General features: G+C 39.6%; 2 protein-coding genes across 5 annotated transcripts; one reads left to right on the top strand and one right to left on the bottom strand.

Annotated features, from left to right (window-relative positions):
- Positions 1–380: 380 nt before the first annotated feature.
- Positions 381–13,859, top strand: LOC146552339 (actin, alpha cardiac muscle 1). 4 transcript variants are annotated; one of them, XM_085256183.1, is made up of 7 exons: positions 381–739; positions 2,384–2,522; positions 2,746–3,070; positions 3,163–3,324; positions 3,554–3,745; positions 13,228–13,409; positions 13,482–13,859. In XM_085256183.1, the coding sequence occupies exons 2-7, from the start codon at positions 2,394–2,396 to the stop codon at positions 13,623–13,625; spliced, it is 1,134 nt and encodes a 377-aa protein (XP_085112309.1). In that variant the 5' UTR covers positions 381–739; positions 2,384–2,393; the 3' UTR covers positions 13,626–13,859. The 4 variants fall into 4 exon arrangements, with proteins under 4 accessions (XP_085112309.1, XP_085112308.1, XP_085112311.1 ...); XM_085256182.1 differs by lacking the exon at positions 381–739 and adding an exon at positions 1,002–1,821; XM_085256185.1 differs by lacking the exons at positions 381–739; positions 13,228–13,409; positions 13,482–13,859 and adding exons at positions 1,002–1,821; positions 9,742–10,923.
- LOC146552340 (uncharacterized) lies at positions 4,489–12,730 on the bottom strand. Its single transcript, XM_085256186.1, has 5 exons — positions 12,605–12,730; positions 7,094–7,145; positions 6,089–6,244; positions 5,760–5,855; positions 4,489–5,588 (listed from the first exon to the last, which is right to left on the bottom strand). Exons 3-5 carry the CDS (start codon positions 6,200–6,202, stop codon positions 5,349–5,351), a joined length of 450 nt encoding a protein of 149 aa, XP_085112312.1. The 5' UTR covers positions 6,203–6,244; positions 7,094–7,145; positions 12,605–12,730; the 3' UTR covers positions 4,489–5,348.
- Positions 13,860–14,807: the final 948 nt, after the last annotated feature.

Genomic DNA, 14,807 nt, shown 5'->3' with positions numbered 1-14,807 from the left:
CCTCCAAGTGTCTCTGTGTATTTTTCAGGCACTGGTGTGAGCCTTTCACACCCGTGGAAAACAGGCTAGGAAAACAGACATAAAAATTATTTTATGGTTACACAATATATATCGTAAGAACGAACCCTGGCAATGACAGAACCTGCAGAGAACAGCGGCTAACACTGAAATGTCATTTTCAAACTATAATATTTTGGAACACGGGCAAAGATGTCCACCTTAAGCTACAGTTACAGTGCTGGTCTACCTAGATGGACTTAACTTAGCTATGGTCAAAAACATATTAGGAATATATTTAAATGCTGGGGCAAAGGGATGCTTAAAGCAGACCACTGCCTACCAATTATTACATAACACCAAAACAAAGAGTCACACAGTGAAGGGTTATGGCTTGGGGTCGGGTGACAGCAGCATATGATTCATGGCTTGCTGTGCCCTTTTGTCTTGTCCTCCTTGTGGTGGGACCATCCACTGCTCTTAGCCAATGTTATTTTCCAGCCTTCAGAACTTGGGCTCTGTCTGTTTCAAGTATACTGGCAATGTCATTTCTTATGTCTTGTTCTTTCCTCAGTGCAGGAATAAAGAAAGAATATGGCACATGTCACAACAGAAGATTTCCCCTTTTCTTTATTGTTTTGATGTCGGAAACAGCAAATAGTATCAGCGTTACATCTGACTTATCTGCAAAGGTTTCCTACAAGGAAGAGTGAATTATCTCTGGCTGTTCTTACATCACAAGGTAATTATTAGAACAGTATTTGGTGTTTGAGGTAATACTATCTGTTCAGACAGAGAGAAAGAAACAAGTAGAAGTGCCTTCAGCATACCACAATGACCTTTGACATTATACTATGACCAAGTAATTGCCTCTATTTTTGACTGTGGGTTCATGCATGTATTTTATGCTCAATACACTCAATGCAAACACAACAGAAGGGGCTCAATCATGAACTAGAGTATATTCCAAAGGCAAACAAGCAGCATGCACTATGGCCACAACATTATTATTTTACAGAGAGACCATTACAATCATGGAAACTTAGATTTTATGGAAATATTTGAATGCATCTGTGAACATCTCTTTTCCTTTGCCTCGTGGCAAGTCGAGGATGTTAAACATATACATAGTCGCTGCACCAGAATGAGACTATTTCTTCAGGAAGATGCTTTGTTTAACACAAAACCAACACGAGAGGTTTGAAGCTTCTAAAAAGTCAAAGAGCTGCTCACACCAGGTTTGTGGCACAAGTGGTCTCTACACTTGGCACAGGCTGTGTCCTTTAAATCTACAAGCAAATATATTACAATAGCAAAAATGAAAAAAGAAAAAAAAAGCTGTGCATATATTGACCAATATTACACCTTTCAGTACTTATATGGACAGAATTGTGTAAACAATGATTATACAGGAAAGTGTAACCCATGTTTAAATGTAGGAATTTACTTAGTTTGGCTGGGTTCAAACAATTCTGTAAGATAGAAATGTGTGACTAGATTAGAACTTTTCCAGACACGGCGATGTTTCTAAATAATCCTACAGTGATTTATCGAGAGGGATCAAAAGAAAGCCTCTCATTGTCTCTTTGTCCGCATCCCTGTCGTCCATAAATGGGGAGCAGGCACAAATGGGGATATCCCTCTACTTGTCATGCCTTTCATGGAGAAGCTGTTGTCAATGGGGCAGTGGGCTACCAAATATGGAGAAGGGGTCGCACTGGTTGGCCCCTTCTCGTGGACACTGTCAGAGTATAAACTGGCGGGGCATGACATTTCAGCACCCCTGGTTTACACACTCAAGAGTCGGCCTCTGGTGCTGATCTGGTGAGTACTCACAGCTGATCAAACGGGAGTGAAAAAATGACAAACACTGGATTTATTACACTAGGATCGATCCAGGACTTTAATGCAAACGGCAATGACCTCCATCTTTTACTTACAAGAATCATTATCTAAATTAAACCGATCATTTCATCAAAAGCGACATGTGGATCATCAACTTCTTTTGTGGATTACAACTGATGCAAAGTCCTAACAACGCTTTTACGCTACACAGCGCTAGTGTTAGTGACTTAAATATCTGAATAAACAACTCTCAAATTCGTGAAATATGTAGTTTGTTATGTGATATATTACATAAAACTAATTTAGTATTATCCATAACCAGTTTCTGGCTTCAGGATCCACCAAAAACGATCTTATGTGTGCTGTTTGCGCTGAACCTATAAAGAGAAGGGAACCTCTTTAATCCCCCAATCAAAAAACAAACAAACAAACAAACAAACAAAACAACAACAACAAAAAACCCCACAACAAAACAAAAAGAACAGGACAACTGTTATCGGAACTAATTGTGCTCGTGCGCGCACCCGCCTGTCTGTTGCAGACCTGCCGCCATGTGTGACGACGAGGAGACTACAGCCCTGGTGTGTGATAACGGTTCTGGACTGGTGAAGGCGGGTTTCGCCGGAGATGACGCACCACGCGCGGTGTTCCCTTCCATTGTTGGTCGCCCACGTCACCAGGTAATTTAAACTGTTCATAAACACAACAGTGGCACTGTAGAGACGTGTATGCATGATTTATACTTAATCAAAAATAATCTCAGGCTTTGCAAGGATAAGCAGAGTTGTGCGTAATTACGCACGCATCTATTGTTTACACTGGAGGAAACCCACCAGCCATGTTTTGTTCTAATCATCAGTAAATCCTTCACTACATCACTTCACCGATTCCTGATGTTTTCAGGGCGTCATGGTTGGTATGGGCCAGAAGGACTCCTACGTCGGGGACGAGGCCCAGAGCAAAAGAGGAATCCTGACACTAAAGTATCCCATCGAACACGGCATCATCACCAACTGGGACGACATGGAGAAAATCTGGCACCACAGCTTTTACAACGAGCTGCGCGTGGCCCCAGAGGAGCACCCCACTCTATTGACAGAAGCCCCCCTCAACCCAAAGGCCAACAGAGAAAAGATGACACAGATCATGTTTGAGACTTTCAATGTCCCCGCAATGTATGTGGCCATCCAGGCAGTGCTGTCCTTGTACGCTTCTGGGCGTACCACAGGTATGACACAGACCTCCGACAGGTGCTGTGCAGCATTTGAGTAGATTAAAAAAAGGTACATTAAATGTTTACATATTCTCTGTTGGCTCTAGGTATTGTCCTTGACTCCGGTGATGGTGTGACCCACAATGTCCCCATCTATGAAGGGTACGCTCTTCCCCACGCCATCATGCGCTTAGACTTGGCCGGCCGTGACCTCACAGATTACCTCATGAAGATCCTGACGGAGCGTGGTTATTCTTTTGTCACAACCGGTGAGTGTAAAGCGTTAGTCACAAATTTCAAACACGGGCGACCTGTAAAGCACTAAAACATCACTCAAACATCATTTACTTTTACTTTACTTTTATTTTGTTTTATTTCAACAATCAACACGGGTATAAAGATACAAAGAATTATTATAACACGGTATCAGAGGAGATATTTATCTTGTGTCCAAAGTACATTTTTTCTGACTACAACACGCCTGTCTATCTCCGTCAGCTGAACGCGAGATTGTTCGTGACATCAAGGAGAAGCTGTGCTACGTCGCTCTGGACTTTGAAAACGAGATGGCCACCGCCGCCTCATCCTCTTCTCTAGAAAAGAGCTACGAGTTGCCCGACGGCCAGGTCATCACCATCGGCAATGAGCGTTTCCGCTGCCCGGAAACCCTCTTCCAACCCTCATTCATTGGTGCGTAAAAGCGAACACAACATCTAAGCACTAATTTAATTGCAGTGACACTGTTGAAATGTCGCGCTGAATTAACTGTAAGTCCCTGCAATAGTCATTCACGTATAGTCTGACCTTCACTGCAATGTACAGACTGTTAAACTCACTTTCTTCTGGTGTAAGGAACGTTTCGATCAGCTCAATTCCTTCCATTGCTGGAACTTGTTACAATATTAATGTGAACCAATCGTGAAGCAGGAGGGGTAGCTGTCAGTCAAAGAATCAGTCTAATATCTGGGTTTTAATATGGCTCTCAATATTTAATGCTTGCTTATAACTGTTAATTATTCCTTAGGCCTATTCATAGAATACTACCCCACATTTGTACACTGAAAAAAATGTTTTGTTCAATTTACTCAATTTTTTTATGACAAGTGGTTGCACGAAATAAATTTGTTTGAATCCAGAAATATTTTTTAAGTACACTGAATTTAATTTAAGCGAGTAAAACCAACATATATTTTTAAGCTACTTTAACTTAACTGTTGTGGATACGTCTTAGTCAAATATTATTAGTAAGTCCAACTAAGGTCGTGTTAAATGTACCAGAATAATTTGTTTCCTTTACACTTATGTCCCAAACTTATATTCAAATCAATCAAATTGTTAATTTCTCTCTATTTCAATTAAGTTAAGTTTACTTAAAAAATATTGCTTACCCTGATTTGTAGTTTTTAAAAACGTCAATAATGAAAACTACAACATTCTTTCACATCATTTATTAATGCAAAATTTGTTGCAAACAGAATAAGAATCCACATCTCTAAGGGAAATTGCTGCAATTTGTATAATACAAATTACAAAACTTTTGCCTATGAACTAGTAGCTTTAAAAAGCTGTATTCAAACAAAACAGAAACAACAGACAAGAGAAATGTTAACCAATGTTTCTCTTCCTCTAAAAAAGAAAAAAAACAAACAAACTCCTTACATAAAAGAATAAAACACTACCAGCAATATAATGTATCACAATTAGAAACTGATGCATCCACAAACTAACCAGTTTCAGACTTGCTGTTCTGCGATCCATATTTAGAAATTGCATTAAGGTAATTAGACTTAAAATTAAACTTGTGTTTTCCTTACTGCTTATTGACCACTGTCTTTCCATTCTAGTCCTTCCTTGAAGATTCTGAATGTTTTACATATTTTCTGACCGAACATACTCGCTTCAAAACAATTAATAGTCTTTAAAGTGTTACCAGTGTGGTAATCATGAATGGTTTTTTTTGTTTTTTTTATCCGGTTGAGTTAACACTGATTATACGCAGGGCAGCAGCTATAACTGAATAATTACAAAGTTGCTCTTCAAGCTACTCAAATGTACCACACGTGAAACATTCATTATTGAAAGTTAAAATGTTCAATCGAAACATAACACAGAACAAATGATGGTTGTACAAGAGTTTCACTCCTATTCACAAGAGCACCAGTCATTGGTAATTTACATAACAGCATTCTCTTGATGTGTTATTTTAGAAATCTTCCTATCCAGTAGCAATTTTGTTCTTCAGCCCAAAGACTTTGGGGGAGAGCTTTTCACCATCGAATCCCATCAACACTTTCTAAATGAATTCATAATAGTCCTTCAATTCCTTGGGGAAGGCTAGGTTTAGTGCATAGATTACTCCAAGCATCAATGCACAAGCTTGGGCCAGAGATCCAATGTTGTCCATGACTATCTCCCCTTCAACAAATATTCCAATGTCATCATAATGTCCATTTTGTCCATCCTCCCTGTTGATGACATAAATGCCCATGGTGTGCTTCTTCAGGTCTCTCTGGATATCATCTCCTTCAATGTCCTAAACATTTAATAAAAAGGTAAAAGAAAAAACAATTAACTCTACAATTAAATTCCAATCTAGTCGTTTGTGTGTGTGTGTGTGTGTGTGTGTGTAATACACACACACACAGATATCTATCTAAAAAGTGTGTGTATAGATGACTTGCTTACAATGACTTAAATGACTTACAAAGAACTCCCGAATAAGGCTTCCGTCCTCTTCACCAAGGTAGAGGCAAAGTGCCCTGAGAACTGCTTCCCTTTTCACTTTAACATCACTCTCAGCCTGTTTAAAGAGAGTTGCTGATTAAACCAATTTGGAAAAAAGAACAATGTCTGACATTCGCAATAAGTAAATTTTATCATATGTCAGTTCAAACATAGTAAATAAAATTTATATATGAAATTTCAAAATTTAGATTGCTTGGCTGGTCACCTAAAACGGCTTATTGGACTCACCAGTGACCTGCCACTTAAGACAAAAGAAATCCAAATAGAATTTGCAATATTCAGATTTACCTCTTGCATGATCTGCAAGTGGTGGGCAAGTTTCTGCCCAGAAACACCGCCCTTCTTCTGGAAAACTGTCATCAACTGAGGTGTAATTCTGTCTAACTGTGCCGCGAAGGTCATCTCCAGTTCAAGTGTTGTAATACACTGGAATTCAGCATTTACCTGTATCTCACACACACACACACACACACACACACACACACACACACACACACACACACACACACACACACACACACAGAAAAAAAGAAGACTGGTGCTTAATCATTGGTATGATTATTTTGTTATTTCTTCATTAAATGCTACAATGCAATTGCCATCACTTCATAAAGCATGATTATCATATGGGTTAGTATACAGTGCATGAAGGATGTTACTACTGTTAATGGCATCAGTCCATTTAACGGGTTTAAAGGGTTTTAAAAAGCAGATATTTGTCTGTTTCAGGTGGTTGGCAACACATTTTCCTGTGCTCTTTGTCCACTGGTGGGAGTGTCTCACCTGTGAGGTCAGCGGGGCAGAACTCTGCCATCAGCAACAGAGAGCAGAGAAAATTTAGATGTGCAACTAAAAACATGCTTGCCATGTAAGCCCCAAACATCTCTGAAATTGCTCTGCAAACTTCAGAGTACTTATACTTCAGGAGTCCTGTGGGTACCGTAAAGACTCATGTATGCAAACAAACCACATTTTTTTTTGCAATCTGATCCTTTTTCTCTTGGCTGTTTCCTTCAGGGATCACCACAGTGAATGATCCACGTCCATCTAACCCTATGCTCTGCATCCTCTTAACTCACAAGAACTAAATTCCTGTTTTTCATTTCACTTTCGCAAGTTTTTTTTTTCTTTTGTCCTGGATAAAAGAAATTTAATCATATATATTAATTGATATTAATTAATATCAATATTAATAATCACAAGAACCCTTAAGATGAGATAGATAAACTTGTCCCTGCAATACTGTGACAAATACTGTTGTGATAAATATGTAAGGAATTTGCATGTACTTACCAAAATAACACCATCTTCTTGAATAAACAGTAACACATAAGGGGAAGAAAATCTGCCAGAAAAGGAAGACAAATAAAAAAAATAAACTTTAGAAAGACAAACAATTACCGTTTCCAAGCCATTAGTGCATTACTTCATGATACTCCCTTGTAACAAAACAAATCTTACTTGTGCCTCTGTGCAAACTACAGATGGCACGATACCACTTTTTTATGTCCGATACCGATATCATAAATTTGATTATCTGCCGATGCCGATATGAATCCGATATAGTGTATTTTATAATAAATAAAACTGTTTTTATAAATATTTTGCTGCATTTTGTATAAGTTCATACTCAGTTTTAAAAACAAAACATTAAAGCTATTCTGTTATACCTGTATGCAAAAAATACACTGCACCCAAAATATTTTATACTTCAGCAATACTGATCAACCTAAAAAACTTACACCATCCTCCTTATTCAGGTATTCTAAACAGTACATAGAAATATTAAACTAACTAATAGGACTGCCAACTCCCAGCAAAAATATTAGGAAACCACCCCGCACCCTTCGCCTGATAATGCTTAATTGACGTAATCTACTTTAATGCACAGAAATCAATTATTTTTCTATAATAATTTGATTCAACATTTTTCTTCAATACAGTTGCAGACAGCGCAGACAGCGTACCTTCCCAAAGGAAAAAGTGCTATATGTACTACTATTACTAGGGCATATATTAGACTTAATATTTACTACATACAATAATGGATCTCTATACATTTAACCAGATCACCACTTTGGTAGTAAGATTTAGAATAATTATTTATTAAAAGCTAGACATTTTAAATGAGAATAAGAAAGAAATTATGTCTTTGTGTCTCCCTTTCCCTGTTAATGCCCAACCTGGCCCCCTGGCAAAACTTTGCTAGATCCGCCCCTGCACAGTTACCAGATGTCAGCTACATAGAAAAGGATCCTGGTGTTATTTGTCTCTCATAAACAGTTCATAACTTCCCTTCAACTCATTCATGTGACCTAAAATGTAAACCTGTTTCTTCATTACCTGTTCAGCTCTAATGATTCAGTAAAAACTTCTCCTGGTTTCACCTTCATGTTTCCTTCTCACCACATATCCAAACTATCATGACCAGCAGCTATTACGGCTGTGGCTCCAGAAAACATAAGCGGATACTAGAAGTAATATTAAAAAAATTCTAGCAACAGCTTATCAAGCTTAAACGTGCTGCTGTTGTTTATCTGCCGTTTTCCTCTTTCTAGCGCAAACTGGGTGACTAACAAATGAGAGAGACTAGCTACAGAAAAGCCGATCACCTGATAATCGATCAGTTTCATGATTGAAGTAGCAACAGGAGAGGGAGGGGGGAGAATGAGGGAAGAAGTTTTAGCTGTTCAGCATGAAGACACCGAATAACTCCAGCTTTGTGTCTTTTTTCATTCTAGCTGAAGTATAAAACAAATCGCTTCCTTTCCCCCTCAATACAAAACTCCGACAGCCAGTCCAGCTGTGGCTCCATACATCGGTTGTTAAGCTCAACATGAAAATACTATGCAAACATAAAGAGATGAACTTACACACTTGCTTTACTTCTCTGTGTTAGTTTTCTCTGAGATTAAATGCAGCGATTTGGAAGCACGTAGCGAGGCTTTAAATGCTAAACCAGACCGCTGACAGGTCTTGCACTCAACAGCTCTATCAAGTGAAGCAACTTCTTTTCTGAGTTAATTTCAGTTCTGACAAACATCACTCTCAGTGCCTTTTGATCTCACATTTTTGGCAACCACTGAGTTATTCTCCTCCACAGTTTACAACCATTATTTTTTTCTGCACAAAAGACGTTGTGCAATGCCAATCCTACTTATTTCCTACTGCACCCCTGACTGTGCAGGTGCGTTCAGAAGCCCCCTCCCCCGCCCGACTATTCCTTAATGCCAATGTTGTGGCGGGAGGGACGATTTCTCAACTTAAAACTTCAGGCGACTGTACAGTGAACTTTACAGCTAACTACAGAGAAATTGCCTCGTTCCATAATTTGTTAGTACAAAGTGTGCCACAAGAACTAAGCTAAAAACATATGACATTTTAACGCATCAATACAATTACTCTTTTAATAGAGCAGTAGCTAATAGTAGTGATGGCCCGCTTGAAGCTGACGCTCCGGAGCGTGTGTCGAAAAAAACAACACACTGGTTCAGAAGCACTGTGTCGAGGCTTGCTTCGTTTGGCAAAAGTCACGTGACCAATGACGTCCGAAGCTTCATTACGCACGTAACTGCTTCGGTACCTGATTCAAACGGATATAAGGAAGTGAATCATCCACGGGATTCGTGGAGTGTGTTGATGGTGACAGAGAGCGAAGAGGTGATCATTCCACTGACAGATATGGAGCCAGCGAGGAAGAGAGGACATTCTGGCGTGTGGGAATATTTTGAGTTGATTTTGCTCAATTCATTTTATCTGCCGAAGTGAAAAACTTGAAATGTCCAAAATCATGTTTTCATAATGGAAATATCATTACAGCATATGACTTTAGGAACACTTCCATGTGAATTAAAGCTAATGAAGACTACAACAATGTATTTGACACTATACGTACATTACATTGCTACAGTTTAGAAAATCATTTTGTTTATTGTTTTTAGGTGATAGTCTGCAGGACCCAGGAATACCTGCATATCTACCAGCTTGCAGTGTAGTTCCTGCACTCCACAGCCTCTTCTGTTCCATGCAAGTGGATTTTCTCCAGGGCAGGAGAAACTATTTCTAAGAAAAGAAACAGACTCAGCCAGCGCACAGTAACACTAATCCTCTTTTTAAATGTAAATAACAAAAGGGCTACCTTACATAGATCATGTTTTTACTTTGCAAGTTCTTGATTAGGGGTGGGTTTTGATTATCGCCTTTCTGATTACAATCCATGCTAAATTGAATAAAGTGATATTGATTCATTAAAATCCCGTGTCGATTTGTAAATTAACGTTATTATGCCTGAAACGCCAGCATCTCAGGTTAAACCTCACAACATGTCGTCAAACACCATGCAGCTAAAACAGTAACTGGGAGCAGGTTTACGGATTCTGCATACAAACGTGAACACAGAGCGCGGACCCGACGCGTCAGAGTCAGATTTTGGTGCGTCGTCGGGTCCGCGCTGTGTTTGCCTCTTTTTTCCCGCTGGCTTCTGCAGCTGCAGGTTTCATAACTCTCTGTTTACATCTCTAATTAAGTCTCACATGTGTCAGCTTTCTTTTAATAGATACGAAATTATGGATATATACTGTTAAATGATCAGAATTGTAATATTTCTGACTGAGGCAAAACTTTCCAGATTCCAATCAAATTGAATCGGATCCTGTATCGAATCAAAAATGATTCTACAAATCAGTGACGATGCAGCCGTACTCAGCTCCCTAAGCATTTTCCCTTTCCAGTTCACAATCAATCCCACCCCTAGGTCAAAAATATGTATAGGACAATTGGCCTCATCTAATATTTTGTATGAACCTGTCCAGCTGTCCAGTGATTAAACGACAAGTAGATGGAGGCAGGACTTCACAGCAGGGGCATACTCCATAATGTGCTGTGCATTCTCATATGTATATTATATATATTGCTCACTTATTGTATTTACCAACATCAAGGAGTTATGAGCAAAGAAAGGCCACACCATAGTGCATGTTTAAATAGGGAAAGTTTATTGATCAAAATGTATTACGCAGATACGCATTACATTTTTTTCAGCCCCCCAATCGAGAAAACAAAACCAATTACATGTTCAAAGCAACGGAACGGTGGCCCAATATCAGAGAGAACTCCACTCTTGAGTGAGCAGTGATAATTGAGCAGTCCGTTTTATTTTGCAGATTCAAGCTGCTCTTCAAAATTTTCACCACCAGATGTCACCGGAGAGGACTGTGTTGAAAAGCTTCGAGTAATGAACCGTTTTTCAATACAAGCTTCAGTGTAGTGATGGGATTTCCGGCTCTTTTTAGAGATCCGGCTCTTTCGGTTCGGCTCACTAAAAAGAGCCGGCTCTTTCGGCTCCGAACCGGCTCTTCAGGTTGTTTTGTTGCTTTAATTAATTTATTATTAACAATAATATAAAATTATGCACAAAAGGAATTACTAACGTAAAAACAAGTGGTTTTATTTATATATGTTTATATATAAATATATGCGGTGGCCCCTAGAGACAAAACACGTACAAACTCCAAAACACATTTCTAGCATGAACTGAACTTCCAAAGCAGAGCTACTAGATCACTTAAATTACACAATTGAAAGCATGTGTGTATTGTTTGTATATTTATACACAGGCACTCATATATATATTCAAATAATTTAAAAAAAAGTTCATTTACCTGTTATTACCACACACCAAATCCGGTCGTTGGTACTTGCTGGCTTGTGTAGCCACAAGATAACAAAGGCTCAACACTGCGCCCAGCATCCTGGAGCACTTCTGTTGTCTTTTGTACGTGTTTTGAGTTTTTATGTGCTTCTGAGTTTTTATATGCTTCTGAGTTTTTACGTGCTTCCGAGTTTGTACGTGTTTTTACGTGTTTTTGGAGTTTTTACGTGTTTTGGAGTTTGTACGTGTTTTTACGTGTTTTGGAGTTTGTACATGCTTCAGGGTTCGTACGTGATTTGAAGTTTGTATGTGCTTTGTCTCTAGGGGCCACCGTAAATATACTTTTATTTATTCACTCCACATAAAATGTAATAAATAAATCATATAATACAAAAATCAACTATTCACATTTCAAGTTTTAACTATTTAAATTTTCAGCTTTTTCCTTTCACAAATTTAAAGTGAAAAGAACACAAAACACTGCAAACCACAACACAATTAAATATAAATTATAATATGAAAACTAAAAGAACATGCATATTCTCTGTCATATGGACCTGCATGAATAAACTTTCTCAATCCTTTATCATCTGCAACCGAAAATAGTTGTGGATGATTACTATACCTTTCTAATGTTGTTGTCCCTGCCTCTCTTTCTCTCTCTCTGGCTCTGTTCCTGTGCTACTGAGTGTAACTACCGCCCCTCCCCCCTCTGCCCAGCGTAAAGCACAAGGCTCGTGTGCAGAGTGAAGCGGGAAAAAAGTGCGAGAGAGAGGCTGAGAGAAAGAAAAAAAAAAACAAAAAAAACCCACGTGACGGCTCGCGATAAGGAGCCGGCTCGCGTCGTTCACGTCAAGGAGCCGGCTCGCGTCGTTCACGTCAAGGAGCCGGCTCGCGTCGTTCACGTCAAAGATCCGGCTCTAAGAGCCATTTCGTTCGCGAACGACCCATCACTACTTCAGTGCTTCGGAAAGCTTCATTTGGCCATCACTAGCTAATAGAGCACATAGCTAGCTTAAGTCAAATTCATGACAAAGTTCAGAGGTGTACAACTACTTAGACTTCTTTCTCCATGTGCACACGTCTTAAAGAGTCAACATGCTTTGACTGAGGTAAAAAAATAAAACAAAAACGACCGTAAAAGGTTTACTTACCGAAGCTAGACCACCTTTATATGAAGTTGTGCGATTAACTTGAGCCCGCTTGCAGCACACAAAGAGTCCGCTTCTTCAGTCCGCGTGCAAAATGGTGGCCTGTCCTAACGCATGCGCAAAATGGCCCAGCAGGAGGCTATGAAAAACATACTTAAGCATTTTGAGCTACATTTAATTAACTAAAATTAATTGGATTAAAACGCAGGGAATGTATTCTGGAGTTACTCGAATTATATATGTAGACAGGAATTACTCATTTGAATTGAAAAGATATACCAAAATATAATATGCTATATTTAAAAGGAGACAATATCACTTCTTTCAGTGTACATGAATTGTTTTCTAAGCATATACACGTCTATTTCTCACATTTTTGACTAACTATGGCAACCAAGTGGAGCTTCAGATATATCCATCACCGATTTACCACCTTATTACCGTTAAATGCATATCAGTTGTCTAAAGCAGTGCCTTCCACTTCACATTGACCTTAGCTCCGCAAACATCAGCTGTTGGCGGAGCTGTCCCTTTCAGCACCTGTTGTGGCAGCTGACCGCGCTGTCAGATGTGTACTTTGCTGCACGAGGTAAAAACCCACTCACTTGTTCTGTGTGTTTGCCAAGGAATGGAATCCGCTGGCATTCACGAAACCACATACAACAGCATCATGAAGTGCGACATTGACATCCGTAAAGACCTGTACGCTAACAACGTTATGTCCGGCGGCACCACCATGTATCCGGGTATCGCTGACCGCATGCAGAAGGAAATCACAGCTCTCGCCCCCAGCACCATGAAGATTAAGGTAACTTAACACACTGTTGAATAACACATTTATTTGTAATTTTCCCAAGTTGACAAACGTGCTTGTGTTTAGATCATCGCCCCCCCTGAGAGGAAATACTCTGTGTGGATCGGCGGCTCCATCCTCGCCTCGCTGTCCACCTTCCAGCAGATGTGGATCAGCAAGCAGGAGTACGACGAGGCTGGACCCTCCATTGTCCACAGGAAGTGCTTCTAAGAGTCCACCTGCCCACCTCCGCATTGCACTCACCCTTTATTACCTCACCCTTTATTACAGCCGAAGTTACGACTAAAAGCAGCAATTCGCGCGTTGCTGTTAATGTTTTTTGTTTACACAAGTGCAATTTTACAAGTTTACAAGTTTATTAATAAACAAACAGCCTGCCCAGCCCCTTTCTTTCCTTCTCTCTTAAGCGCCAAAGCTTTGCCCTTTCATCACGTGACGGATGAGTAAAGGTTATTAAAGATTTGAATTAGAAAAGATTACAGTGAGCGGAGAGGATAAGCCACCTCATGAGAAATTAACCTAGCAAAGTTTCATTTAGTGAAAACGCCACCGTCACGTGACCAGAAAACCACGTCTCCGAGGTTAAGAAATGCAGATATATGGGGACACAAAGTGTTTGAAACCAGCTATAATTTTAATATAAAGAGGTCTGTGTAATAAAGCTCCTATATATGTATATGTATATATACATATACATTTTTTTTTTTTGGGGGGGGGGGGGGGGGCGCTTTGACTTAACATGTTCTATAAACCACACAATAGTCTAATATTAGCATGAGTACACAGTGCTGTGCCATAGGTTGAAGCCTCGGAGCGTTATACAGGGCGGGGTCACATATTTTGCTTCTATTTTTAAACTTCCACACAAACAGAGAGAGGCAGGCAGACAGGCAGGCTGCCTTGTAAAGCGATTAGCAGCTCGGATGGTACTTTCACTCTGTCACTGTATCCAGAGCATCATCTTTGCCCGAGGTGGAAACAACAGCTACCAACCGGGCAAAGATGACGGCGACATGGGGAGGAATCCTCCGGGTATGTAAAGCTGTCTGCTCCAAGAAAGAAATACTGCCTCCACTTAGCCCATAAAGCTGCACTCGCTTTGTGTTTCAGATATAACCTAGAACCGCAGATAAAACAATAGATTTTGTTAAAACTGATGCAATGTGAAACACTAGGTAGACGCAGCCTGCCTGTAAGTGTGTTTATCTATAAACTAAAACAAAAAAACAAAAAACAAAAACAAAAAAATCCCAGAAAAGTCCCCTTGACCTTGTTCTCAGAACACGGTGCCCCCACAAGCACTGTCCAGAAAATATAGATGTTGCTGTATGTGGCTGCACGTGCAGTTTTGTACCTCAATTTGTTAAGTAACAATACAGTGTACCGGTTTGA

This window comes from Mchenga conophoros, linkage group LG19 (assembly GCF_057382185.1).
Source record: "Mchenga conophoros isolate Kocher_MC1m ecotype Shallow Benthic linkage group LG19, M_conophoros_male_GT1.1, whole genome shotgun sequence".
Lineage (NCBI taxonomy): Eukaryota > Metazoa > Chordata > Actinopteri > Cichliformes > Cichlidae > Mchenga > Mchenga conophoros.
Note: the sequence above shows the minus strand (reverse complement) of the source record. Positions and strands in the feature narration are given on the sequence as shown.

Bases quoted from the DNA above. Each gene is read 5' to 3' on its own strand.
- LOC146552339 (XM_085256183.1), top strand. From the start codon at position 2,394: ATGTGTGACGACGAGGAGACTACAGCCCTGGTGTGTGATAACGGTTCT. The intron at 2,523-2,745 runs GTAATTTAAACT...TGATGTTTTCAG, and splicing joins TTGGTCGCCCACGTCACCAG to GGCGTCATGGTTGGTATGGG. The intron at 3,746-13,227 runs GTGCGTAAAAGC...GTGTTTGCCAAG, and splicing joins CTTCCAACCCTCATTCATTG to GAATGGAATCCGCTGGCATT.
- LOC146552340 (XM_085256186.1), bottom strand. From the start codon at position 6,202: ATGACCTTCGCGGCACAGTTAGACAGAATTACACCTCAGTTGATGACA. The intron at 5,856-6,088 runs GTAAATCTGAAT...CTCTTTAAACAG, and splicing joins ACTTGCAGATCATGCAAGAG to GCTGAGAGTGATGTTAAAGT. The intron at 5,589-5,759 runs GTAAGTCATTTA...TTAAATGTTTAG, and splicing joins GCCTTATTCGGGAGTTCTTT to GACATTGAAGGAGATGATAT.